Raw genomic sequence first — 27,669 nt, forward strand, 5'->3', positions numbered from 1 at the left:
AAATTGTAGATAATGGAGAGCGAAATCGGTTAGTGTTTGTAACTCATTTAAAAAAAAGTGACTTGTCCCCTTTTTCCTAAACATCATAGAATTAAGGTATTGTCTGTAGCAGGTTCAGGGGACATTAGCTCTATTTCTCGTTAGGTTATGCTAGTTTTAAGTTTGACATGGTTGTTTATTGTACTTTATGTTCGTGTTGAATTTCATATACCTCTTGATAGTGTTTAATAGTCGTTTTACGTTTGAAATGTTGTTTAACTTTATTTTTGCTCATCTTGGTTCAAATTAATGTATCTATTTACTTTTCCTTGAATAATTTCAAGTCTACATAAAAAAGGTTGTCTTGTTATTTTTCTAGTGGCTCATTCAAATATTATACCCATCTTTCTATGTTTTTATTTCGTTTGACAGATAATCTAATCATTTTCAATTTAATCACCCAACCACGTTGCGTTTCTACCATACCCCATTATTGGCACACAGTACCTTTTTGGAAACTATTAACAAATTCAGAGAAGTCAAATCATGGTTTAGTTTTCTTTCATTTTATGAAAAAAATTTTAAGTTTTCATCTATTAAAACAAGTTAAAGGTGTTGACCACATTATCAATGTAGCAAAGAATATTTTTGTGTCTATTTCCCACCTATAAAGCCTGGACCATCTGTGGAAACCGCTTCTGACACACTACTTTTTTGGAGTTTTGTGTATTCTGAAATGCTTAGTTTTGTTTCTTTTTTTAGTTACTCTGTCTTATCTTTTTAAGGACGGCTATTCAAATAAATAAACAATTATAATAACAATTTCACATTGCATAGAATCTAGTATAAACAAAAAAGAAAATTCACAAACATATATAAAATATGGAAAATAAAACACTTACGAAATATACTTTTTTCTTTGTAAAGTATTTGTTTATCCACTCTTTTATTAAGCCTTTCCAAATCGATTTCGGGCAAGTCATTGTCGAAAAAAAAGATTCAGAAGTGTAAGTTGAATCAAAAGCACACACATCACAAATTGTCTATTAGACATCACCAGATATCTCACTCCTGGCAAAATATCGAGATACTATCAAACACTATCTGGTTCTTGTTTGTTGTAGCGCCTATGTTATAGCACCTATGTTATAGCACCTATGTCTATAGAAGCTAAGTAGAACCTGTTTCTCTGGCTAATTCTAATGAACAATCACAAAGTATGATGAAAATATGATTCTTCATTAACAAAATTGGGCTATATATTTGCACATTAGGAGGGGTGGGGGTGAAATATAGCGGGTCTGCATGCAAAATGTATTATGTACAATTGTTCTCCATATTATGAAATAAGAATTGTTTCCACTGTCCAAATACTTTACCCCCACCCCCTATTGGGCAAATATATAACCCAAATTGTATATTTCCTATCAATTCTGTCACTTTTCTTTGTTTGTCTCGCGCTAAGCTGAAAGAAACTAACGAAGAAACGGGTTTTGCTTAGCTTCTATATACATAGGTGCTATAACATAGGTGCTATAACAGACAACTACCCACTATCTAATACTATCTAACAAACCTAGCCCGCCCACGTAATTTCACGCCATGCCATAACATTTGATTTGATAACCCTCCACCCCCATTTTGATTGGATTAGATATGGCTTCGCCTGCTCAATGTTATTGGATGTCGTTAACCTTTAGGAATCCAAGTCATCTGCTCAGATGGCTTTTTGGGTTTGCAAAAATATAAAAGTGAGAACTCTGTATAAGCATCAATAATTTATACACCCATCGGTATGGCCGAGAGTTCTCACATTGGACAATTTCTCTTTTATGACGTAAACATTTACTTCTCCACTTTCCTTTTCCTTTTTGTTTCTTCACTCTTTTACTTAACCTTCCCGTATCGATCTTAATTTGGTCGTCCAGACATTTGGATCTTCTCCTTTTTTATTCTCATCCTCCAAACACGCGTTACTGTTTGTATTTAGAAGCAAAGAAAATCTCTTTTTTCACAATTTGAAACTTAATACTGGAAAATGTGGATGCACAGTAATGTAAATTCACACAGTGTTTTTCACTATATTAGTATTGATATATTCTGAGAGTCGTGATAAATCATCGGTGGTTGGAAAAAATACTCAGAGTTTCCTGAATAAAAGCCATGAGTTTACTAACCCTCCTTTAATTTACAAGTATAATAGTTGACATCATAATTATATATTTTCGTTTGTGAGATTTGCAGCTTTTAGTACTTTTTCCGTTTTGTGAAGTTTAAGTTTAAGCTGTCTATTTTCTTTCTCAAGCAGTTCTAACCGTTCAAGAACCGCTAATTCTTTGCATCTTCTATTTTGTCTTGATCTTTTTGATGCTTCGTTGTTTCTTTTTCGCTTTTCTTGGTGTCTCTCTTCTGGCGTCAACAAACTCTTAATTCTGAACGGGAAAGGAATAGGGCATTTATTGGAACCTGAATGTGATGCTTCCTTAATGTCCTCTAATGGTTGTGAGTGAAATGGTGTAATATTTGCTGAGCTTATTGACTTAACTCTTCCAAATGTTGCACCTTCTGTAGACAGTGCATTTGATGCTGCAAAACCTTTTTTGGCGTCTAGAAATAATTAAAAATGATTAACTATTATTAAAGGACTTAAAACCAGTAATTTTTTGGTTTATAAAACATTTGTAAAAAAAAGACTTTTGTGAAAAAATTATACTAAACCACAGAACAAGAAACTGTGTTATAAAGATCCAAAGTAACAGAATATTGCATCAGATTGTCTACATTTATTAAGATTATTTCTTTTAAAACTAGAACAAGAATAATGATGATGTTATTTATATATAAAATTTACCGCATAAGGATTAAACACGCATAAAGATTACTATAAAATAATCCATTTTTAAAAGATAATTTAAATCAATGCTTTGTAATTAAATATAAATCGTAGTACCAAAGACAATGCACACTGAAGCAAGCTGAACGTTAGAATTTATTTACGAGATATAGGGCTCATTAGTGTGAAAAAAAGCCGATCCTCTTTATCTGTAAATCGGGTCTTCCTTGAAGAGGAAAATGTTTTGCACCAAAACAACAAAAATATGTTTCGTGCATTACGGGACAATCATTATGTAGCGTAAGTTAATTTTAATACTTTGTTAGCTCTTAGTACATATGACAAAATTAGTAAATAAAATACATGTATGGTTAATGTGTAAAACTAGAGTTATACCCAGAGCAGATCAAATTTCGAGATAATGATGTCGTTCCAAACAGATGAAAAGTCAAGCTGCTCATTGTCTACACATACGTTTTTTTGTTGGGAAAGCAGGGTTTGTTTGATCCTGGGTTTTCAACAACTGTAAGGGCATTAAGGTGAAACTATCAGGGAATGTTAATGTTAAGTAAAGTTAAAATACACCAGGTGTATGCAGGGTATCAAATAGGCGTATCAGCTATATATCAGGAGCTGACAGATTAGGGTATTAACTTGAAACTTTCAGGGCAGGTTTAGGGGGATGCTTAACTAGCAAAAATAAATACTAAGAGCTTACTTCTGCTTTAACTGCTATTATGACAACAACTATTGCAACGACTACTACTAGCACTAGAAGTACTACTACAACCACTGCAACTACTACTACTACTAAAACTACCTAACCATGGCTCCTCTGACAATTACTTCTACCACTACTACTTTTACTATTTCTGCTACAACAACTACTGAGACAACTACCACTACTACTACTACAACTACTGCTAATACTACTACTACTACTACAGTAGGGGAGCCATACTAATTTCAGGACAAAGTGACTTCACAGCGACAATTCCCATTGAATCCGACCTGGTGTTACATCAGACCAGACTTCTGGAAAGGATTAGCTTGAATTTTGCGTAATTTGCTTTTCGAAATCAACCTACGTATTATCTGGTATGTCACAATTCCACCTTGAGACATTGTTTATATTGTTTACGCTTCAACCTAAGATAGCAGTTCTTTTGAAACCTTTGAGGAACAAACACCAGATAAAATGGGGAATTTTGATGATATTGTTACGCAAATTTATATCGCAAGTTTTATTTATAAATAATTAATGGAGATATTTGGGTACTATTGCATTATATTGGAGACACATGAAAAAAAGACCAGTTTAGTTAATAAAATAAAGAAAGGATGAAAAATACTTTAGAAGCAAATTGGAACTTTTAAAATATATTGTTTTCAAAAGCGCTTATTGAAACCTACTAAATTAGCTTTAAGTTTCCTCTGTCTAGTAAGGTATTGCGTATTTAATATATGCTATGCTTTACCCCACCCCTAATGTGCAAATATATAGTCCAATTTTTTTCTAAACTATTATATTTCATCATATTGTTTTTTATATCATTAGCATTAATCAGACTTCACTTCTCGCATGTGTTCCAGCTAACCGATAAGTATCGATCCTTTCTTCAAAAAGTGATGTGTAGCTGCATGATTTTCAACTGATAATTTTTTTTCATTTGAACTATGATTTTTTCCCTCTGCGACATGTGCTTAAGGAATAGTTTATTCACATTGCAATAATGCAGAATGACATTATCTTACTGAAAAATATCTTTTTCTTATGTATTTAATTTGCCATACGATATTATAATAAATAAACGTACCTAACGGTGTATAAGAATTATCAACTTTTATTTAGTTTCATGAATAAAACTTCCCCCAAAAGTTGAAAAATATTAATAGCTTTTAGTTAGTGTTTTACTTCATTAGCTTTAATCAGACTTCACTTCTCGCGTGTTTTACAGCTAACCGATAAGTTTAGATCGTTTCTTCAAAAAGTGATGTGTAGCTGTATGATTTTCAACTCTGATGATTTTTTTTTTCATTTGAACTATGATTTTTTTCCTCTGCGACATATGCTTAAGGAATGATGTGTTTGCATTGCAATAATGCAGAATGACAATATCTTAATGAAAAATATCTTTTTTATGTATTTAATTTGCCATACAATATTATAATAAATAAACGTATCTAAAGGTGTATCATAATTATCAACTTTTAGCTAGTTTCATGAATAAAACTTCCCTCAAAAGTTGAAAAATATTAACAGCTTTTAGTTAGTGTTTTACTTCATTAGCATTAATCAGACTTCACTTCTTGCGTGTGTTCCAGCTAGCCTATAAGTTACGATCCTTTCTTCAAAAAGTGATGTGTAGCTGTATGATTATCAACTCTGATAATTTTTTTTTCTTTTGAACTATAATTTTTTCCCTCTGCGACATATGCTTAAGGAATAATGTGTTTCCATTGCAATAATGCAGAATGACAATATCTTAATGAAAAATATCTTTTTTATGTATTTAATTTGCCATATAATATTATAATAAATAAACGTACCTAAAGGTGGATCAGAAGTATCAACTTTTAGCTAGTTTCATGAATAAAACTTCCCTCAAAAGTTGTAAAATTTTTTTTAACTATAATTTAATTTCTTTTTAAGGATAATTTTGAAGAATATGCCCCTCCCGCTGAAAAAAGGCCCTGATTGAGGATGAGGATCACATTCTTCCTTGAATTATTAAATAAGTTGCATGCTCCAAGTTAAATATAGAACACGTGAATACCTTCTCCGGCAACACAAGGGCCTATATGCAAGAAGGGGAGCCCTTGGCACTTTTTTTGGCACTATTGACAACTGAATAACATCAAATAGAAAAGTGATATGTGCTTGTCACATCATGATTGGCATGGGATAAAACTACCCTTAAATTATTACATCAACCTTTAATTCTAAATTAAAACCATTTTTAAAAATATTTCAGGTTTACAACCAATCACTTCAACAACAAGCAATTAACTAATTTTTGTGCAGACTAAGTGAATATTCGTATACATAGCTCGTAAGTTATACAATTTGCCATAGCTTTAAAAATGTATTTTATTATGGCGGAGGGGAGGGTAGATGTTGCTTATGATAAATATTTTGATTTGGTAATTACTTTTCATTTTGAGTATATTAAGATGAAACTATGGTGTGTGATTTTCATTATTTTAATATGGACAGCAGCACGTTATGCGCTGCTATATTTATTATTTTTCTTTCCACTAGATTATTTGCTAAGAAAACTAAGATACTATATTGAATATTAAAAATTTATGGCTATTCATTGCTAACAATTGCTGCTATTAAGTATGTTGCATGATTAAGATGAAACTATGGTGTGTGATTTTCATTGTTTTAGTATGGGCAGCAGCACATTATGCGCTGCTATATTTGTCATTTTTTTCTTTCTAGCAGATAATTTGCTAAGAAAACTAAGAAGTTATAATGAATATGGTAAATTTATTAGTATTGTAATTTAGTATGGACAGCAACAGCATATTATGCGCTGCTATATTTATTATTTTTCATTCCACTAGATTATTTGCTAAGCAAACTAAGAATATAAAATGAATATTGCAGATTTAAGGGTATTATAATTTAGTAAGGAGAGAAGCACATTATGCGATGCTATATTTATTATTTTTTCTTTCTACTTGATTATTATTAAACAACAACTAAGTGTATGTGTGTGTGGGGGAGGGGGCAGTGAACTAACCAAATGACACTATACTTACACGGATATTGCTACTAAGTGTTATTTATTATAATGCATATTTTTTAATGATTAGAAAATATAGGTTGCTATTTGTCAAATTTTCGACTTTTTTTTAAAAATAGGGTGATTTATGCACATTGAAAATAAGTGTCTGTTTTCTTTAAAGATTAGAACGGATGCCATATCATACGCACTACCTTCTCTCCCACCTGAAGAAACAAGTCATGAACAATATGACCTCATTGACAAAACGGTTTCAATTGAATCGCCAATGAAATTTCGTGATATTCAGTTACGGGAGTGTTACGATGGTAGTGATAATTTAGATGGTTTACCTGCTGACATTATTAATGATCCTGACATTTTTAATGATCCTATAATAATGGGACAGATAATTTATTAGGAAAATATTTCAATGTTGGTAATAATTCCTTAGATGTAGACGATAGTACTGTTGAACAAAGCAATGAAGTTAGCTCAGAACAACATGTGCTAGAGAGCGGTTCACTTCGCCTGAGTCCTAACACCATAAAAATTTTAGATAATTTTAGTCGTGAGTTAAATGAAATCCCTCCACCCCCCCCCCTCAGATATAATAAATATAACCCCATTTTAACCAAATTTAATTGAAGAAAATAAATTCACTTGCACTGATTCACATAGTCCTAACACGTTAGAGACTATGTTAAGTGAACTGGGAGATGTCACTCCACACACCAGCCCTATTGTTGAAAAAAGTGGGGGAGGGGTAAAGGTAGGTAGTGATGATATACAATTGTCACCGCTACACGAATTTCAGCAAAAAAAATCAATTTTGAATACGATAGACGTTTTCACAGCAATGTTTGGCGATCCCTTTAATACATTGATGGTAGGAAAAATAATAAGCGACCCGATAAATATTATCCATACATTTGTGGAGAAGATTCGAACATTCTTGAGCACCGAATTCAACTGTGGGGAGGGCGGGACAGCATAAAGGGTTCTACTGTAATATAATTATTCTATGTGAATTAAATCAATGGTGAGGTATATGACCACTATGTGCACACTAAAATGTTGGTGCTGTACCCTCATTTGGAGAATTATGAGAATATTTTCATGCAATGGGTAGACAATGCTGTCACGCATCTGGACAATTATAATGAGAATGGTAGTGGTTCAGTGGTTTTATTTGTTGAAAATTTAAGTATAAATATCTGTAAATTTAAAAGATTTTACTTTAAGAGGGGGAGGGGCAGGGGCAGAGTCTATAGTTTTAAGATATAATCCTGATTTAGAAGGATACAAGGGTGTCCAACAAATCTGTTTCGAGACAGGGCAAAAGTGACTCATGTACGCGTTTCTTATATCGGCTTTCCGACCTCTGAAAGATAAAGCTACAACGAGAAATTTGCATCAGTAGGCCCTGCATGGGAAACAAGGGTCTGATTCTCCCCGAGTAGATTTCACTTGTTTAACAGACAAATTTCCTGTAACATTCAAAGGAATAGATATTTTTGAACTGGCAAACGCGCATTTAAAAATTAGTGTTACAGTGCTACAGTACGAAACGGAATTTGAAGAGGGTGTGCGTTCTCATAAAAAGGGAGTAATAATCCCAGTAAGGGACCCATCGATTGAATCAGTGAAACACTGGGTTTGGCTGTTGTACACACCACATAATGAACCTAATTCAATAGGTCATTTCAACCCAATTACGGATATTAGTAGAGTTCTGGGGGAGGGTAAGAAGGGGTGCGGGGCATGTTACTATTGCCCAATGTGTTTGTCTAGATTTCGTAGTTATTTAAAGTTACAAAATCACATGTTACACAGCCAAAGACACGGCTATCAATCAGTGGAGACAATTGGTGGTGACCAGGCAATTTTACGATTTAGAAATTTCCAGAATACACTCATGAAAAGTGATAAAATAAGTTTGAATTGTGAGGCCAAACTCACAGATGTGAGCAACCCCCAATATACAAATAGTAACAAATTAAATTCTGAATACGATAGACGTTTTCACAGCAACTTTTGGCGATCCTTTTAATACACTGATGGTAGAAAAAATAATAAGCGACCCGATAAATATTATCCATACATTTGTGGAGAAGATTCAAATATTCTTGAACACCAAATTCAACTGTGGGGAGGGCGAGACAGCATTAGGCCCCCAATTGTTTTAAAAATATTCTATTTAAATGAAAGATAGTTGGTGGTGACCAGGCAATTTTACGATTGAGAAATTTCCAGAATATACTTATGCAAAGTGATAAAATAAATTTATACTGTGAGGCCAATCTCTCAGATGTGAGCAACCCCCAATATACAAATAGTATCAAAGAGCATCAAGCTATTGCAGTTTCCTATGCCCATGCACAAAGAGACAGCAGCAAAACTATGCGTCTCTTAGAAATAGTTCAGACATTGGACGAGAAAGATTGCATAGTCAAAGCATTGACTAAATTAAATGTCACAGCGAATGGGGCAATTTTCTGCTTGAGACATAGACATTACCCAATGCTTTATCAGCAGAGCATCGCCTGGCCATTAAAAACAGGAAAATATGTTGGGTATGTAAGGGGGAATTTGAAGAGGGGACTAAGAGGAAAGGGACTAGGGGAAAAAAGACTAAGGGGGAAGGGGAAAGTTAGGTATCGTGATCATTTAGGGCAGGAAATATCATCAGGGGGTAGTAATTTTCGTGGCGTAGCAGATCAATCGTGCAATGTGAATTTGAGCCAGCAGTTCCGTAAACCAGTTTTCATTCACAATTCAAATTACGATTTGAAATTTATTTTACCAGCTTTGGCACGTATGCACAGGGAGGTGGTTGCAGATAGCCCATGGGTAGATAAATCATTTACCTATAATATTATACCCAAATAGGCTGAGAAGTTGTAGCTTTTAGAATTCAAGTGGCAAACAGTGGATAATGGCCAAACGTGTTGGAATAAAATCAGTTTTTTAGATTCTTATAGTTTTTTCCTCAAAGTTCTCTGCCAACTAATTAAAGTACAGAAGTGTGAAAATTTCTATAGCTTCTCTGTACTCAAACAGCGATTTCCCGACAATGAAATATATGACTTACTGACTTGTAAAGGCGTATATGCATATGATTATTACAACTCTGGCATAAGGTTAAGTGAGGAGAAACTCCCCCCCCCCTCCATTGTAGCATTCTATAATTCACTTACTGATAGTGCATGGACTACCGAAGACTAAGAATTTTCCAAGAGGGTATGGGCTAAGGGCAACCCCTCGGCAATGTATCACTATAGTTTACCGTGTGGCAATTACAAATGGACTGGAAAATCCTTGTGCCTTAGATTTCCCTGACATCCACACTGTCGAGGAAAATGGCCCCCAAGGATTGTTTTTTTAAATTGAAGGTCGCATACCAACGGCGTTTCATGACTCCGTCTAAGATTTTGTTTTTCCGTGTGTAAATAGACCGGTGACCAAGGACCCTTTGAGTCCATACAATTTGTCTTTGGTCTAGGATATGGGTATGCATTGGACCCCCTCCAAGCAGAAACTAATTGCAGATAGGGACCCGAAAAAGAATATTGTTGTTCACCAAGTGCTATTGCGGTGGATGGCGACCAATGGCTCAGGGTTACGAAGAAACAAAGAGCCCTGCAATTCGATCAGACACCCTACTTAAAAAAGTTTATTGACACGTTTGTCAGTAAACGTTCACATGCAAAAAGTGAAGTTCAAAAAGAAATGTATAAATGTCGGTGGTTTTTTTTTAGGACAATTTCCCATATAATCTACATTCTATTTTTGCCATCATCAATGTCATCATATAACTTTTGCTGCTGCTATTGTATAGAGATTTTTTGTTTCCCGCCGCAGCGGGCCGCACTTTCCAGCCCCCGGGGGTGGGCGTCCCAGCCCTCGGCATCGGCCCGTCCCGACCTTCAGCCCCGGCCCGGCTTTCGGCCCCGTAGGATCGGGGGGAGGGGTCCTGGCCGGCTCTGGGGGGGGTGGGGGTCCTGGCTGGCTCTGGGGGGATTCTCATCATTTAAATGTTGTAAATAGTGTTATATATTCTATTCTCTTAGTATATAAATATACTCTACTGTGCTGTTCTTGCTGTTGCTGTAGTGTATGCATTATTTAAAATACATGTTGTTTTTGTTCTTGTTATTGTCAATAAATGAAAAATATTAAATTGATCTCGTTGTATTCTTTTGCTATTATTGTTGTTGTTGTTCAAAAAGTGTTGCTAATAAAAGAAAAAATATGTTTTTGTTGTTGCTAATGAATATCATTCTAGGTAGATGCTGCTGTATGGAAAATTATTATTATATATTCATTAGACAAGTATGGTTTACAGTTAGTTGTAGTCCAACTCTTGTCAACAGCAGTATGTATCAATTTAGAACATCTTTAAGATCATTTCTCTGTGGTCCGTCAATGTCGGGGAAAACGACTTTTTTAGCTAAAATAATTGAAAATTGTAATAAAATGTTTTTGGAAAAACCAAAGAGAATTTACTATTACTATAGTATTTGGCTAGAGTACTATGACCAAATAAAAACTATTGCCACTGCTTCATCTATGCCAATACAATTCATACGAGGACTTGATATTTTCAATAGTGTTGAGCAAAACTCATGGCTGATTATTGATGATTTAGCAGAATCCATTGAACAGTTCTCGCATAAAATGCAACAACTGTTAACAAACCATTATCGTCAAGAACAGATTTCCATAAAACATGCTCTACATAACCTGTTTAATCAGAGCAATCGTATGAGAAACATTGGTTTGGACTCCAACTTTTGTATTAAGTACAGTGTTGTTCGTGATTCAAGTTCTCTCATAACTTTCAATAAACAAATATATTCAGGTACCCCCAAATTTCTACTTTCAGCGTACAGGCAGGCGACAAATAAGCCCTACGGGTACATCCTTTTGGATCTTAATCAGAATACTCCCGAGGATTTGCGTATAGTCACAGATATTTTTGACAAAGAACTTACTGTATATCTTCCGGTGAACAGTAGAAAGGGCTATTAGTTGCCATCATGATACTGAAGAAACTACACGAAAATAGACACTTATTTTCCGTTCTAAGCACCTCAAAACCCCCACTCAGGAAGGTCATACTCAAACATGGTGTTGACAAAGAATGTATTAATCTAATATCTGAACTTTGTTTAAATTTAACTGAGGGCAATGTACATTTGCCAGGAGGTGTTAGACAACAGACAAAGCAACACCATTCCACCGTACGTGCCTTGGCTTGCAAAAACAAAGGAAAATATTTTAAAAGAAAACGTCTCCTTCAAGCGGGCGTTAGCTTTCTTACACTTTTACTGCCAATAATAGAAGGAGTTTTAAAGACTCTTCTTTAGATGGCTAAACCCTAATAGTAGACTCCTATAGAACTTATTCTCTCACAAATTAAAAACTTTAAAAAGAGTGTTAGAAAATTCATTAAATAAGAAAATATTGCCGATGATAAAAAACAAATTCCACCTCAAGATACAATTTTTCATGGGGGAAAACGTAGACCGTATTTGCAAAAATCCACCGTCAATGTCACTGATCCCCAGCCCCCCAAAAAGGAAACATATCCTCAATATTCTGCAACAACAACAAAAGCACAATCAAAGGAGAAGGAACTGAATTCAATAGTGACAACAGTTGGAAACCTACTGCCACACACCTATCGGGAACAGAGTAAAAGAGTATTAACATGTCTCATGTTGGAAAGTGGTGATGATCATCGAGTTCAAGTCGATAGCCCCGGGAAATGAATTATAATTCAGGGAAAAAGTTATAATTTACTTAATTTAATTTGATATATGGTTACAAATCGTAAAGGAATTTTATCATTTGATAATAATCTATATAGACTTTTAAATACATCAAACTTCCCCAAAAGTCTTATTGGCAATAAGCAAATTCTTAAGAAATTAAGGGAATATAGTAGAGGTTTCAGCCCTCTAACAGCAAAACCATTTAAAAAAGAAGAAAAAAGAAAATTTTAAATCAATCTTGTAAAATACTAGCATTCCTAGTACAAAAGGGTAGCGGGCATTACACTACGTGTTTGCGTTCAAAATGGATGAAGTTTTAAAAAATTTCTATGAAAATATTGGTGAATTGGGGAAGTCTAAGTCCCCCCACAACGCTTTCTAAAGTTGCCTCTGACGTCAGTGGCAACAGCAGCATTTTGAGAATTGTATAAGAGTATCAGAATAATTAACTGAGTCACATTCTGCATCAGATTCGTAGGCTTCGTGACCAACAATATCGATAAATTAAATCCTTTTTCCCATTGTATATAATGGAAACATATCTTTTAACTCTAGATGAAATTCAAAGACGGCACAATACAGCCTACAAATATATTCTAGTGGTAATCAGTGTCTTTAGTTGCTATGCATGTGCCATTCCATTGCGATCAAAGAGACGTGTTGAAGTTGCTCAGGCTTTAGAAGGTATTCTTGAACAAGATTGCTATAGAAAACTTCAAAGTGATCGTGCAGGCGAATTTGTTAATCCACATGTGCAAAAGGTTCTATTGAAATATATTACAAAGTTCTATCATACTTACTTTACTTTACTTACGGCGGGAACCAGACGATGAACTGTCCTGCCCGGCACCAAAGGATCTTGGGATGACTTCCGACGACCACTTGGACCTGTCGGCTGCAGCTTTTCCGGCAATCTTCAGCCAGTATTTGTCCCATCTCAAACCGTGTCTCCTGAATCCTCCCCACGGTTACAGGTCCTCCTTGAATTTTTGCCACAGGTTCTTCTTTTGTCCTCCTGGTTTACGTTTCCAGGAGGGGGCTGGTTCGCAGAAAAGGACGTCTCGAAATATTGTGCCTTCGGGACGGCGCAATGTGTGGCCGAGGAGCTTCAGGCGACGTCTTTTAATGATAAGCGATAGTTCTTCTGATTGGCCACAGCGACTCCTTACTTCACTATTGAAAATCTTGTCCCGTCTCTTAATGCGGAGGATGTAACGAAGGCAGCGGTTGTCGAACACATCCAGAGTTCTCGCATCTTCAGTCTGGATCGGCCATGTCTCGCAAGCATACAGTAGTACTGCTCGAACAGTTGCACCATAGATTCTGACTTTGGTTTTGGTTGAGATCTCCCATCTTGTCCATAATACTTTTTTCAGACTAGTAAAGACTCCCCAGGCTTTTGCTATGCGGGCAGAGATATCCCTTTCAGCTCCGCCATCTGGTGTTATGATAGAGCCAAGATACTTGAATTCCTAAACGCTTTCTATTGGCTCACCGTCGAGGGTAACTTGGCAAGGAGCAGGTTGGTTGAGAGCCAATACTTTAGTCTTTTGCGCCGCTGATGGCCAGTCCGATGCACTTTGAGACATCATAGGTATCGTCGATCATGCCTTGTAAGCTGTCGGCGGTAGTTTCCAGCTCAGCAACGTCGTCTGCGAAGTCCAGATCTGTCAGGGGCTGGAGGAAAACAGTTATTTGTCCAAAGACTATTCCGCTGTGGTTTCTCATTGCATTATACATGATCCAGTCTATCGCGTAGTTGAATAATATAGGCAAAAGGGGGCATCCCTGCTTTACCCCAAACTCCACTGGACACTTAGGGGTGTCATTGCCGGAAACACGGACGCAAGTCTCAGTGTCCTTATACGCACTTCGGAGTATCTCAATTATCTCCTGTGGCGCACCGTCTTCAGCCATAATTCTCCATAGCTCTTCTCTGATGAGAGAGTCGAAGGCAGTTGCAAAGTCAATAAAGGCGATGAGAAGGGGTAGATGAAACCTGCTGTACTGCTGAAGGATGAGGCGAATCGTCAATATCTGTTCTGGACAGCCTCTGCCTGGTCTGAAGCCTGCTTGTTCAGGACGGGTTAACTTGTCTCGAGCGTCTTTTAATTGATTCAAAAGAATGATGCAGAAGATCTTAATGGCATGGTCGATCAGGGAGATACCTCTATAGTATCCGCAAATGGCTTTATTTCCTTTTTTGTATAGCGAACGGGGACTGATACTTCAGTCTTTTGGGAAGATCTTCGTCGTCCACACCTGGACAAAAAGGTCGGTTAGGCGGCATAGTAGAGTTGGTGAGGACTTGAACATTTCAGAAGGGATCCCATCCTCTCCAGGAGTTTTACTGTTTTTCATGCACTTCAGCGCTTTTTGTACGTCCGCAATGCTTGGCGGATCGAGGTTTACTGCGTAGGGCTCTCTAGCAGCACTCGAGAAGACAGGTAGATCGCACGGGGGTTTGACAGGGTTCAGTAGCTCAGAAAAATGCTCTTGCCAGCGTTCCATGCGTCCTCCTTCTGTTCAGATGAGTTCTCCGGACTTATCTTTCAGTGTGTCAACCGTTACAGGAGCTTTTCCTGTCGCTTCTTTCAGTAGTTTGAACATTTTCCTGCTGTTGTGGCTCCTGGACGCTTGTTCCAACTCATTCGCCAGATCTGACCAGTACTAGTCTCTGTCCTGTTTCAGTGACTGTTTAACTGCTTTGCGGGCTACTTTTAAGGGTTCTTTTGCACCTCCCACGAGGGGTCACTTCTTCTCAACTAGTTATATGGTGTGGTCAGAGATCCAGGCTCGCTGTTTTCGTTTTGTGTGGCCAAGCACCTCCTCAGCTACGTCCTGTGTCGCAATTTTTATCTGCGCCCATTCTTTATCGACGAGTGAGAGACGATTCAAGGCTTCGAACCGGTTGCTTAGCTTTAACTCAAAGTCGGCTTTGATTTCCGGGCATCTTAGTTTCGAAACATCGAAGCGCTTCCCTGCCTTCTGTCGCTTCTGCCTACTAAGGCGGTGACGGACTTTGCAAATGAGGAGATAGTGATCGGATTCATTTAAATATCCTGTGTCTGCTCCTCTGTATACCCGGGCATCTGTGCAGGAGCTCCTCCATCTTCTGCTAACTAAGAGGTGGTTGACCAGAGATGTTGTTATGCCGTCGTTTGAACGCCATGTAACGAGATGGAGTCTCTTGCGCTCAAAGAGAGTGTTTGTGACGCATAGGTTGTTGTATCTGGCTAGCTGTAAGAGCCTTTCTCCATTGATGCATCTGTCACCAACGGTGTGGCGGCCAATAACTGCTGCTGTGTCGGGGTCTACTCTGCCAAGCCGGGCGTTCCAGTCTCCAGCTACAAAAAGCATGTCATGCCTTGGTATCTTGTCGATGATTCTTTGTAGGTCATAATAAAAGGCATCTTTGACCGCGTCACTACTGTCCCTTATCGGAGCGTACACGGTGATTATGGTTATGTGGCTAATGTGGCCTCTCAGTCTGATCATGGTGATCCTTGGTGACACTGGCTCCCAAGAGGTGACGCATGATGCAGTAGGACAGTCTATTAAGAACCCAACTCCTTGCTGGCCGGAACCATCATTGGGACCCGAGTTATAGAACTGGAATGAGCCCGATTCAGAAACGGTCAACTTTTTGGACAGGAAATCATTAAGTCTTGTTTCTGACAGACCACAAACGTTGATTTTATACTTTTACAATTCTCTTGCAAGGAGCAGTTGTGTGGATGCCAGCTTGCAGATGCGAACATTCCACGCGCCAATATTCAGATGTTTTCTTGATCGGGCAGCTTGCATACTTGTCGGGCCAGGCACCACCCTGACCTGGTCCGCGTCGGCTACCGCAAACGCCGTAATAGTAGTATCTCACTGCATTTGATCTTCAATATCCATTGGTGTTTCATAGGAATTGACTTGACCAAAGGCTCCCCAGACCCTTTGCGCCCCGTTGCGTTAGCCATTCTATTTGTCGGACTAGGCTACTAATAGAATGTTACAGCACTCCACCGCTGTGAGGTGCAACTTAGGACTCTCCTCCCGACTCGCTAGGGACGGGGGCGTGAATCCTCGCTCTGAGGCCCCAACCATAGCAGTCTGACAAAGGCTGCATTGGCTGAACGATTGATAAGAACGATTCGTCTATTAATTTCGAGATATTGTACACTGAAAAATACTTCTGCTTTTATTCATGATTTAGATAGAATCATAAAAATATATGACCAACGACCTCATCGATATCCGTCCAATGTTAGCCCTCAGGAAGTTCATTGCAGTGAAAATGCATTTGACAATTTTCTTAAACAATTTTCCAGTGAAAAAAACAAGTGTGAAGAAAAAATTCAATGTTGGCGATACTGTTCGGATTAATAGAACCAGCAATATTTTTGAAAAGGGGAATTATTTATGGTCCACTGAACTTTTTAAAGTGTCAAAAATCCTAGACACTGAACCTACGACATATCATCTGCGAGACACCAAAGATGATGAGATTCTCGGCGATTCTTATGATTATGAACTACATAAAAGCTAGAATGAGCAGTGAAATTTATCAAATTGAAAAGATATTAAAGAGCCGTACTCGCAGGGGCAAGAGACAGTTGCTTGTTCGTTTGCTAGGATACAACTCTGATTTTGATTTTTGGGTTGCAGTTGAAGACATTAACAATGCCCAATTATTTCTATATGACATTCATGTTCAATGTCTCCGACTCTCTCTACAATGATTTGAATAAAACAAGTGATTTTTGGACGAAACTCTCTTCCACCATCAAATTTGATGGCGCGTATGAAGTGGCTCTTGTCGATTGTATTCTCAAGAACGCCTATGATGCCCTGAGAAAAGATCGGAAATATGACGTAAAATTAGACCCTATGATTAACCACCAGCCGTTAGCAAACAACATAAAATTCAGAAGATCGATTGGTTAGATTATCCATATGTTGAATTACCATACGAGGAACTCACTTGTATGAATGATTTATGTCGTTCCATCAATAAAATAATTCCCGTTCGTAGAAACGGAGCCTTTCATTTCAACTATTCAAAGGAAGAGGGCAAGATCTAAATAACTTCATCCATTGCCAGTGAAAAGGTTAAAGGTTATTCTCAATAATAATCTAAAAGATGTTATTGGCTTTAAACTTAATATAATCAATGGTAAAAGTGCCGTAAACATTAATATTATTTTTGCTGACTACCCACCTGCCTTCTCCTCAGACACTTGTGTATTTCTGTATGCTTTATTTGTTGAAACATCCAGAGTTGGCAATAGCAATGTTCCCCTCCTACGAGTTCTTGAACGAAAAACCGATCAAGATCACATTTATCATTACAATATAAAGCATTTTCACTATATCCCCGTAGACACTTCCTATTTGGAACCCTGCCAGTTAACATTAAGAACTGAATTAGGTGATCCTCTAGCAATGTCAAAAGGTTTAGCTGTGATTACATGCCATTTTCAACCCATCGTTGTCAGTGTTCAAAACAAATTAGATGTCTAATAGAAAAATGGTATTCATTTGTCCTGATATTGACTGCTATGTTAATACTCTTGGCCCAAGACAGGTGGGCAATGGAACGGACTATTACAAAGGTCGTTCATCAATGTCTGGCTATGGTCTTGGCAGTTGGTTTGCTAAGCTGTTTCGCTCTGCACTACCTCTGGCTAAAAAAATATATTGTATCGGCTGCGACAGATTTTGCTTCCTCTATACTATATAATTGGAGCTCTGGCAAGGATTTAAAAAGAAAGTGCTTCGGACAATCTTAGGTCCAGTGCGCGAACCCTTTGCAAAAAATTGAAATCTCTACAAAATGGAAAAGGTTTAAAAAGGTTGAGAAACAGTTCACCACTCATCAGTCTCTACTCGGGTCAGAAACGAAAGACATCACCCCTGTCAAAGAAATGAAGGAAAAAAATGACAAGTACAATGAGCACTAGAAGAAGAAAATTCCCAGGAAGAGAATTGTTAGATCGAAACTTGATTTCTTTTCATTTACTGAACAATGGCATATCTACCGCAAAAGGATTCTCATCCGTCAATCACTTCATCTTCAAATATATTCAACGCAGAAAATATTGGTGTGCGTGTAAAACATGGATACTATGTATAATTTTATCAACAACAACCGCTCTCCGATAATATCCACTTTCAAATATAGTCCAATGAGGACTACTTTATGGTCATGTCTTCAACATCTATATATTTACATTTGATAATCTTGATTATCACATGTAAATCTATAAATGTTGAAGACATGTGGAATTCGACAATGGAATGTCAATTCGTGCTGATGGAATATCCTATGAAAATTGTATATTACATAATTTATATCGTCAAATCAGTGTGTACATAAATGGCACATTGGTGAGCACTAGCAACAATCTCTCAAATTATTCAATCTATATGCAGTTCATGTTGATGATACCCAAGTCATACAAGGAATTGGCAGGCACCTTCAATGGATATGAATATGTTACAGGTACTGATAGTACACATGCACTTAAAAATGGTACAGCTAACGAATTACATCTAGTGGGAAAAATATATCATGAGATATTTAATATACCCCAATGGCTACCACCAAATATAAAAGTGGATATAAAATTGACGCTTGCTCCATTCAATTTCATTTTACGAAAGAAACTTCCTGCCAATCCTGATGTAACTCTCCCCCTCACTTCGGCAATACTACATGTACGAAAGTAGAAGGTTACGAGTTCTGTTACTTTGGCAGTCGAATAACTGAGTGCCAGTGGAAATAATATTAAACTACTTCTTCTTACAATCAACAATCCACGTCATATTGCCACAGGCTCGCGCACCTTCGCCGAATCATCCTTTATCAATGGTGAAATTCCATCAAAATTAGCATTGGCATTTTTAAAAAGCGCTAGTGGAAAAGGTTCGTGGACTGGCTGCCCATATAAATTTGAGATATTTGGGGTCTCATCTCTTGTCTGCAAAGTAAATGGAATCTCACTATACAATCTATCTTTTGATAAATCCTACAGGAAATTGTATGAGTTGACAATATAAACCCTAGATCATGAATCACAACTATTTGAAAATGGTGTAACCGAAGACATGTACGCTAAAACACATGGTATCATTGCGTTAGGCTTATCTGGCACTCAAGATATAAGTATAGAATTAACGATGAGGATGCTCTTACAATGTATATATGCAAATCATTTACCGGAGAGTATCCTACTAATCTCGTTAAATCAATTTGAAACCTATTGGGAAATCACTCCCGAAGGCAGTGTTTTACTAGACTTTGCACCGTGAACACTAGTCAAATAATCAATGTACTTAATATGGACCCCTACATGTCCAAATACAGATCCTATTGTTTACCATCAGACTTCCTTGGAAAAATTCAAAGTGCAAACAATACCCTAATCATTGCTAATATCAGTCCGTCGAATGTGAATACCGGTCATTGGCTGTGCATCTTTCAAACAATGAAGACTATTGAATTTTTTGGTCCTCTCGGCCTACCCTATACATTCTACCCTCCACAAATCAACAACTATATTGAAAGAAGTGGGAAAAGTTTTATTCAAAACCGGAAGAGAGTGCAGGATCTAACGACTAAAAGTTGCGGTTTTCATGCGCTACTATATTTCGTCTTGAGATGTCGCGGTTATACTTACAAGCAGTTTCTCAACATTTACGTAGACAATCCACGGCTAAACGACTTTATGTGGGAAAATATGCTCTCAGACCTGTGTAATTTTGATTTTAGTGCCCAACGAGTAAAGTGTTTTAATAAGGTATATAAATTTGTTTATTAATAAAAAAAATGTATATAGACAACAACAATGTCTTCATTCTACACTTAAGATTTCTTCTTCTTCTTCTGTGAATTGGCAACTGTCGAGAACAAGTAACGCAGGTATATCATTTGAATTAACTTTATATTGATCTTGATTTACTGTAAATTCAGAGTCACAGTTTCTGCAGTACAATGTAACTTCAATCTTGTCGTATCTTTTTGTATAGTCAATGATACTATTTGCATTCATATTGCGAAATTCACGTGTTTCAATTTGCCTATTTGAAGCAATATCTAATACAGTGTTTTCAAGTGAGTCTGAAAAAGAGCTACTCGCTAAATGGGCTATTTCGAAAAACTGGAAAAGTTTGTACGAAAACTGCAATGTCAACGACATGTATAGAATATTTTCCACTGAAATATGGATAGCCTATGATGTGTATTTTCCAGAGAAGACAGTCACAGTAAACTCAGTTTACAAGCCCAGGGTTAACTCGTGCCTGTAAAGGCTGATACGCAAACGCAACAGGCTCTATAAAAAGGGGAAGATAGGTGAAGCTTCCAAGCTGAGAAATCAAGTGGTCTATGATTGTAGATTGGATGAGAAGTCATACGGGTCTAAAATGAACGAGCTCATGACCACAAAGCAAGCCGGTTACTATAAAGGAATACGGCTTCTTATTGGCTCCTCTGTAAGGCAGAGTGTAAGCGTATACGATGAATCTGGGAATAAGCTCGATGCAAACGCTATTAATAAGTATTTTTCTAGTATTTGCAGAAGCAATCCACCAATTTCCAGTGTTCTACCTTGGCTGTTCCATCTTAAATACCTGTGATTTTCCATCACGAAGTTGCAAAGGCTCTTGAGATACTTGACCCCAATAAGACAACTTACCCTGGAGACAATCCAGCAACCCTGAACAAAGAAAACGCAGCCTTTCTAGCTGAACCTCTGACTGCCTTTTAAAACCAATTTATTTTGAGTAGTACCTTTCCGGATGATTTAAAAAAAAGCAGTTGTAACACCAATACCTAAAGTTTCGAATCCAAAAGGGGTGAGTGACCTACGACCTATATCTTTGACCCCTATTGTATCTAAAGTTTTCAAACATTTTCTAAAGAAATGGTTACTAGAAGATTTCTGTGATAAAATAGATCCCTGTCAGTATGGGTTTATCAAAGAATCTAGCACAGAGCGTCTGGAAAATAAAGATGCATTTGTAGAAATATTGCAAGCAGACTTAGAAAAGGCTTTCGACAAATCAAGCCATTCGGAAATTCTTGTGTCAATGACAGATTTTAGACCTTTTTTAATTCGGAGAGCTTATAGTTCTTTACACGGACGGCAACAGTCTGTTAGTGCTGATGGGATACAATCGAATTTTCTTGAGGTTTTCTGTGGAATACCCCAAGGTACCTAAACGGGACCTGTTTTATTTTTAATACTGTGTAACAAAATTGCGACTTGGCATTAAAACAGAGCGAAGTTTGCAGATGATTTATCATTGCTGATACTTCATAAACTAGGATCCATGTTTAGTGCGGATGGCATAATTTGCCGTTTGAAGGCTGACTGTATAGAAAAACGGCTTTCAATGAATAGGAAAAATTCAGCACTTATGAAAGTATCGTTTTAAAAAAGAAAAGTTCCTAGTTAGAGTGATATAAATGTGCCAATTGTAAATAATATGACAATTTTAGGTTTGACTTTTAACTCAAAAATGTCATGGATGGGTTATGTAAATATTTGTACTAAGAAGGCGAATACAGCGTTGCGTAGTCTAGTCACAATTCGGCGATTTGGTTTTAGTCGTTTTTCACTGTTGAATTTTTATAAACTGTACTTTCGGAGTATTTTAGAGTGTGCTTGTCCTGTGTGGCATCCGGGGCTAAATAAAGAGCAAATAAATAACCTTGAGAATGTGCAGGAACGAGCTACCCGTGTGATATTAGGTCCGAAATTCACAAATTATGATGATAGCCTGAAAATCCTAGGCCTAGATGGACTTGATGCCAGGCGACATCAGCTTACAATGGCCTTTGGACAGAAGCTTTTGGAGTCAAGCAGGCATCGAGATTTGCTCCCTGAACCGGCAAGAGCAGGGTGTAATACGAGGCACCAAAATAAACTCAAGCCTTGTAAGCTCGTGGCTACCAACCGATACAGATTGTCTTTTCAACAGTAATTTGTGTCTCATTTTAATAAATAAGTGACAAGGAAGAGTGATTATTTAAATTGTATTGTGTCTCATTCAATTCTTGTTATTTGACATAATGAATTCGTATTGTATCATATCGTATCGTAAGTGGTGAATCAAATTCTGTAAAAGTCAAATAAAATCACTAGGTTTATAGTCATAATAGACAGTGTCGTCACAACGATGACGTAGAAACCAAATTGTCTTGTTACCCCAACAGTTGAATCGTTGACCTGATTTTTCCTCCCAAAAAAATTTAAAACCACGACGATACAATCCTCAATGAAATAAACTAAAGTCACGTTTAGGGTTCTTTCCGGTCATACCAGGATAAGTAATCTCCCACTGATCACATTTGTCATTGTGACAATTGGAGCATAGTTGCCCTCTAGCGTGAGAGTCACAAGTCACTTCAAGACATGAATTACAGCCTTTAATTTGTACTACATATCCTCTGTGTAATTTACACGGATTGTATAATTTAAACTTTTCATTATACTCATCAATAATTTTACAATTCTCACATGATGACCAACTGCCAAGAGTATACATACATAGTGGATATGTATAAAACATTTTTTGGTTTCCAATGTCAACTATCTCACAGCTAAAAAGAAACTAATCCACGCTCGATAACTTCAGAGGGGGGAGAGAGAGGAGTAACTTTGTGACGTAACATAACCTGTTTTGAAGAGAGAGTCATCTACGTAGAATCTATGACAATGTATTCAAAAGTATATCCACGATATTGTTTTGCTTTGTTTCAATTAATATATCAATAAATTGAGTAAAAGCATTTGACTCATGTCGTAAAAGCGTCATACAATAATCCAACCGTAGAGAATCATTCCCCATTATATTGTCAAGTGTTCCCTGAGAAAATATGTTCCGTTGAAGAGATAACTCGAGAATCAAAAGTTTTTCCATAATCACAAGATTCGATTTAATTCTCTCTTTCTCAAATTCATTCATTTTTCAATCCTAACACTCTCACTACTGACTCTAGACTAACCACGATTCGTTCTACTTCAAGAATATTCGATAACTTACTTTAAAAAAATCTAACAAAAAGAAAGGGGACATTTTCGATTTTGAAACAATTTTATTGTGTGTGAGAATAATTACAACAATGATATATTACACATATACAATCACCGATATAACTTATTGTTCTCAATATACTTCACTATTGCATTTAAAGCAATTTGAAGTCTATGTATATGTACTATATTGACTTTCGCAGCGAAGTGTAATTGGTCCTCCAATTTAAATTTACTCAAAGATAACACGTATCTTGCATATACTTCTTCCCACTCGAGACAAAGTCGAGATCCTCTTGTGATTTCTATGCTTGGTGCTCTTTCATAATTGCTGCTGCTACTAATTCTACTATGGACCTCTAATAGTTTAAACATCCCACTAATTATTATAAATATATATATCTCGCCAAATAAAGAAAAGAGTAAAGTCAAACTTTTCTTATCTCTTGAATTCTAGTCTCACACCAGTGACAATTATAGTGACAATCCTTTTTTATGTTAGTTGCGCTTCCTATTACTTCTCGGGGCAAATGCGGAAATTCAATGCTAATGAAATCCCAGAGATCTAGTCTGATGTAACACCAGGTCGGAGTCAATGGGACTTTTGACTGTGACGTCACTTCGCCCTGAAACTAGTATGATTGTATTAGATTTGTCCGTTACTCAAGATATGACTGCTGTCCGAATGGGTACTGTACGTTTAGATTTTACTTTTGCCGAGCCATTGGAGGTGATTATTGCATTAATCTCGCTAAATCAATTTGAAACCTATTGGGAAATTACCCCAGATGGCAGTGTTCTATTAGACTTGGCACGATGAAGACGAATCAAATAATCAATGTATTCAATTTGGATTTTTACATGTCCAAATACAAATCTTATTACATACAATCGGATTTCCTCGAGAATATCCAACGTGTTAACAATACCCTTATCACTGTTAACAGTAGCCCATCAATTGTAAAGACAGATCAATGGCTATGTATCTTCCAAACAAGAAAGAATATTGAATTTTTTGATCCTCTCAGCCCACCGTATACGTTCTACATGCCTAACATTAAAAACTTTCTTGAGCAAAGTGGGAAATGCAATTATTTAAGATCGGAAGCGGGTACAATATTCACCAACTAAAAGCTGTGTTTTCATGCAGTATTATATTTTGTTTTCCGATGCAACGGACATACTTACAGTGAGTTACTCAACATTTATGGTGAAAATCCTCGATTGAACTCTATAATGTAATATTTCGGTGCCCTAAGATTGAAATGGTTTAAAAATGTATGTAAAGTTGTTAATTAATAAAATTTGTATTTACAAAACACTCTTTCGTTTTAGATTTCCTCTTCTACGTAAAGGTAATCATCAGAAAACATAAGTTGCTGCAGCTCGTCAAGATTAAACTTGTATTCATCTTGGCTTGCAAAGTCAGGTTCACATTTTCTACAACATATTGTAACTTCACTTCATTTAAATCTCTTTGTAAAGTCAATAATACTATTCTGATTCATATTATAAAATTCAAATGTTTCAATTTGCTTATTTGAAATAATGTCACATGCAAAATTCTGATATGAAGAATCACTTTCTGTAACAGCCTAATAAAAGCATGTAGGTTTATAATCATAGTAGCCGGGATCTTCACAGTGATGACATAAAAACCAGACTCTGTTATTATTCTAGTAATTGAAGCGCAGACCAGGCTCTTCTTTCCAAAACAATTTAAAACCACGACGATACCAGTCTCTCGAAAATAAACTAAAATCACGTTTAGGATTGTTTTACAATCATGCCAGGGTAAGTATTTTCCCATTGATCACATGTATCATAGTGACAATTGGAGCGTAAGAAACCTTTAGTATGAGAGTCACAAATCTCTTCAAGACAGGAATTACAGACTTTAATTTGCACAGCATATACTTTATGCAATTTTAATGGATTGCATAATCTACACTTTTCAATATAGTCACCAACAAAGGTATAATTGTCACAGGATGACCATCTACCCATTGTATACAAGCGTAATGGACACGTTTAAAACATTTTTCGATGTCGACTGTCTCCTCGCAAAAAAAGAAACTTACTCCCGATCAATAAAATGAATATGTTCTAGGAGGAGTGACGTCATGAAACATGCTTAGACATTATTTCATACTGTCTTACAAAATGACCGTTTAAGTAGTAGTTCAAAGCAAAATCACAACATCATTTTGTTTTGTCTCAATTAATATATCAATAAATTGAGTAAATGCAGCTGGGCCACGATATAAAAGTTTCATGCACTATTCCAAAGATAGGGAATCAGTTTCCCATTATATGATTAAGCATTCCTTAAAAAAAAAATTGTGTTGAAGAGATAGCTCTAGAAAACTAGCGTCTAAAATTACTCAATTTTCCTATTTGACAAGATTCTGTAAGATTTTTGGTTCTCAAATCCGGCCATTTTTAATCCTGATACTCTCACTGCCAATTATAGAATAAGAATTCCGCTAGTAAAAAACCTACTTCTTTTTATAGATTGATTCAGATTGTTCTCTTCAATATATTTCATTAACGCATTTAATCCGTCTTGTAAAGATTGTATATGCATTCTATTCACTTTTGCTTCAAAGCATAATTGCTCTTCCGACTTGAATTTGATTAATGATATAACATATTCTGCATTTATCTTGTCCCATTCTAGAGTTAGTCGACAACCCCTTGTAATTTCAACTGCAACTTTAGGTACTCTTGGTTCTGTTTCATCATTGCTAGCACTTTCAATATCCAGTAGTGCAAAACCATCCGTTGCACTTAACACGTTAAACACTTAACACTTTTCTAATACTGAAGCAATATTATGACATCCATATTACACATGACCTTTTAAAACAGGGGTGTGTCGTAAGACCAGTTGGCCCGATGTACAGGGGTACCTGACCCTTTAAAATCCGTGGGCTACGTTTCTATTGCGCAGGTGCGCATAATAATGTCCTGGAGGACTAGTAGCTCTACCTATACAGTTTCAATCTGACTATTTAAATAGATTGGGCCTACACTACTGTTGGTCATTACTTAAAAATGGTTACCACGAACTGTTTGATAATCATTGCTCATATAAGTGTTTAATTTTACCAGCAACAATGTTTAATTTACCTGTGTTTAATTTACCTAAACTGTCGATACTAATTAAAGGGTAATAAAAACCTTTTGATTCCGTCGCTAAGGCATCACACGACATAGCTATAGGCCTATGTCTTATAGATATGTTAATCTTCAACGGTGATAATAAAACATTGTTAACCAGTTTTGCCTGCTCTTGAATTCTTCTTTTTTCCATAATAGCTCTCCGAATACTCTCGAAAGGATTTTCTTCCTAAAAGATAAATTAAAGTTCAAATAGGGATAAATCCTTTTAATAGGCAGTTAAAATTCACAAAAAATACTGGATGTTTTGGTCATATGTGCAGTGACTGTCATCAGCAGAAATACTATTGTAAGCTTCATACAAGCTTTTCTTCCTTAAAAGTGCCTAAATGTAGATTGAATTTTATCGAAGGTGTCACAATTCTCATCTTCTTACACTGTAAAAGAAAATCCTGTTGGTTGATAATCTTTGCATGTTTCTTATGGGTGTTTATAAGTTGATAATCTTCTTCGGTCAAATTATCCACATAAATGTGACGTAGACAATTTCAGAGACCACTCTGCCTTTCCTTGACGATAAATAAAAGTTCAAATAGATATAAATTCTTTTAACAGACAGTGATAATTCACAAAAAATACTGGATATTTCGGTCACATGTGCAGTGACCGTCATAGGCAGAAATACATCTGCTGAAGTATTTCTGCCGACGACGGTCAGCAATTTATCTGAGTCTTATCCTTGTCCTATCGAAATTGTGACGTTCTTATTCTTTCGGGTATTTTTCATTAAAATTTCCGCTTAGACTTTAAATTTTAACCTTTTTCTCTAGTTATACAATAGGCTAGAAAACCTTAGAAATCGTACTTTTTCTTTTCTTAAATTGTGCTCTTTTGGCTAATAATTCATTCGCGCATTTATCATCCCGTAAAAAAGCAGACATTCGGGAACTTTTACATAAATATATTTCAAAAATAAATTAAACCAAAGAAAATATCCAGAAAATGCTAGTAGGCTCACAACATAGGCTTTCAGAGTTTAAAATTTATTTGACCCTAGCCGATTATACACATCCCTAAGTTGGACAAAAAGAAGACAATATTCTAGCTATTTTACGGAAAAAGAGAAAAATTAGACTTTAGATTTGACCATAATAATTGTCAATCACCCTACTCAGGATGCAGTCACA

The 27,669-nt window shown here is 36.4% G+C and overlaps 2 protein-coding genes across 2 annotated transcripts in view; both read right to left on the reverse strand.

Annotated features, from left to right (window-relative positions):
• Positions 1-2,019: 2,019 nt before the first annotated feature.
• LOC148949731 (uncharacterized) lies at positions 2,020-26,659 on the reverse strand. Its single transcript, XM_089093077.1, has 2 exons — positions 26,543-26,659; positions 2,020-2,586 (listed from the first exon to the last, which is right to left on the reverse strand). The coding sequence occupies exons 1-2, from the start codon at positions 26,574-26,576 to the stop codon at positions 2,195-2,197; spliced, it is 426 nt and encodes a 141-aa protein (XP_088949203.1). The 5' UTR covers positions 26,577-26,659; the 3' UTR covers positions 2,020-2,194.
• LOC148949732 (uncharacterized) overlaps positions 26,587-27,669 on the reverse strand; it is a 28,646-nt gene continuing 27,563 nt past the window's right edge. The window contains exons 2-3 of the mRNA XM_089092769.1: positions 26,649-26,711; positions 26,587-26,592 (exon numbers count right to left, since the gene is read on the reverse strand). Of these exons, the coding sequence (XP_088948895.1) occupies positions 26,587-26,592; positions 26,649-26,711 (69 nt within the window). The remainder of the gene's footprint in view (positions 26,593-26,648; positions 26,712-27,669) is intronic.

The sequence above is a fragment of the Artemia sp. Qi Xiang Cuo genome, chromosome 8 (genome assembly GCF_049724085.1).
Source record: "Artemia sp. Qi Xiang Cuo chromosome 8, ASM4972408v1, whole genome shotgun sequence".
NCBI classification, from domain to species: domain Eukaryota; kingdom Metazoa; phylum Arthropoda; class Branchiopoda; order Anostraca; family Artemiidae; genus Artemia; species Artemia sp. Qi Xiang Cuo.

What these genes read in the sequence shown, in the direction of transcription:
- LOC148949731 (XM_089093077.1), bottom strand. Translation starts at nt 26,576, where the DNA reads ATGTCGTGTGATGCCTTAGCGACGGAATCAAAAG. An exon ending in CTTAGCGACGGAATCAAAAG is followed by an intron (nt 2,587 to 26,542) that starts GTTTTTATTACC and finishes AATTATTTCTAG; the next exon opens with ACGCCAAAAAAGGTTTTGCA.